Here is a 1,683-nt window from a genome sequence, read left to right on the forward strand (position 1 = left end):
CGAGACCCAGGTGCCGGCCCCGCAGCCATAGGGTGGCTCCCTGTCCCGCTCCTGCCCGCCGAGGGGGCTGCCTCCCATCCGTCCCTACCCAGCGCTGGGTGCAGGACCCCACAGAGCATCGCTCTCTCTTCCAGATCCTGACGGACTGGCAGGACAAGAAGGGCGACCGGCGGTTCCTGAAGCTGAGCAAGGACCACGATGTGGGCACCTCTGTCAAGCATGGGAAGCCCAAGAAGCAGAAGCTGGAGGGCAAAGGGGGCCACGGGACTGGGCCTGGCCCTGGCCGGCCCAAGTCCAAGAACCTGCAGCCCAAGATCCAGGAATACGAATTCCAGGATGATCCCATTGACGTGCCCCGCATTCCCAAAAATGATGCTCCGAACAGGTGCGTGGGTGCTGGGGGGCATTGGGATCACCCGTCTCCTTCCTTGCAGCACCCGGCGCAAGGGCTGTCTCCTGCCCGAGGGAGGAGGTGTCCCGGGGGGCAGTGGGGGAGTGTGTGTGTCAGCTCCCGTGGGGTCCCCTGCAGCTCTCCCTCACAGCTCAGCCGTCCCCGCAGGTTCTGGGCATCGGTGGAGCCGTACTGTGCCGATCTCACCAATGAGGAGGTCAGGGTCCTGGAGGAGCTGCTCAAGCCACCGGAGGATGAGGCTGAGCATTACAAGGTGAAAAACTCCCGAGCCCACCCGGTGCCTCCCAAGCCCATCCCTGACCCTCTCTCCCCATTCCCTGCCAGCCCTCAGCCCCTCCGTCCCCTCCCGTGCCTCACTGCGAGCGTTCCTCCCCGGGGATGATGCCGTGGTGCCGTCGAGGCGGCAGGTGAGGTGAGGGGTGCTGGGAGCTGTGCCAAGCCCTGCTCTCCTAGATCCCGCCCCTGGGGAAGCATTACTCCCAGCGCTGGGCCCAGGAGGACCTGCTGGAAGAGCAGAAGGATGGAGCCCGGGCAGCGGCTGCTGCTGACAAGAAGAAGGGTGTCCTGGGGCCGCTGACTGAACTGGACACCAAAGGTGCCTCTGTCCCCACTCGCCTTTGCCCGTGTAAAGCCCCCAGAGGGGCTGCAAGCCCCCGTGCCCAGCAGAGCTGAGCCCTGGCCTCTCACCCTGTGCCCCCAGGGCAGAGGCTTGCCCTGCCCTGCTGCTCACCTCTGTGTATTTGGGGTTGGGTTTTTTTTTTCCTCCTCCCTCTTCTTCCCAGATGTCGATGCTCTGCTGAAGAAGTCGGAGGCCCAGCACGAGCAGCCAGAGGACGGGTGTCCCTTTGGGCCCCTGACGCAGCGTCTCCTGCAGGCCCTGGTGGAGGTGAGGGGGCTCTGTGGGGCTGTGCAGTGGCTGGGCTCTGTGGGACCATGCTGTCACCTGGCCCCATGGGGTGGTGGTGCAGTTACCCTTCCCTCATGCTCCCATTGCCAGGAGAACATCATCTCCCCCGTTGAGGACTCCCCCATCCCCGAGATCACCGGCAAGGACTCAGGAGCTGATGGCGCCGGCACGTCTCCCCGCAGCCAGAACAAGCCCTTCAGGTGAGCAACTGAGGTGGCCCTGGAGCTCGGTGCTGCCCGCAGGGACGCCGAACGTGCCAGTGGCTTCCCTGCCCTGGTGAGTCGGGGGGAGCAAATGGCGCGTGGTGGGCAGCAGCCGCTCTGTGCCCCGTCAGCGTCCCCCACACCAAGTCGCTGGGGGGGCG

At 65.6% G+C, this 1,683-nt stretch overlaps 1 protein-coding gene across 1 annotated transcript in view; it reads left to right on the forward strand.

Annotated features, from left to right (window-relative positions):
- The window catches only part of TADA3 (transcriptional adaptor 3), a 3,669-nt gene that overhangs the window by 1,276 nt on the left and 710 nt on the right, over nt 1–1,683 (forward strand). Inside the window, exons 2-7 of the mRNA XM_035903816.1 lie at nt 135–385; nt 560–665; nt 866–1,007; nt 1,195–1,298; nt 1,410–1,519; nt 1,654–1,680. Coding sequence (XP_035759709.1) covers nt 135–385; nt 560–665; nt 866–1,007; nt 1,195–1,298; nt 1,410–1,519; nt 1,654–1,680 — 740 coding nt within the window. The remainder of the gene's footprint in view (nt 1–134; nt 386–559; nt 666–865; nt 1,008–1,194; nt 1,299–1,409; nt 1,520–1,653; nt 1,681–1,683) is intronic.

The sequence above is a fragment of the Egretta garzetta genome, unplaced genomic scaffold (genome assembly GCF_000687185.1).
Source record: "Egretta garzetta isolate BGI_Z169 unplaced genomic scaffold, ASM68718v1 scaffold91, whole genome shotgun sequence".
Classification (NCBI taxonomy): Eukaryota; Metazoa; Chordata; class Aves; order Pelecaniformes; family Ardeidae; genus Egretta; species Egretta garzetta.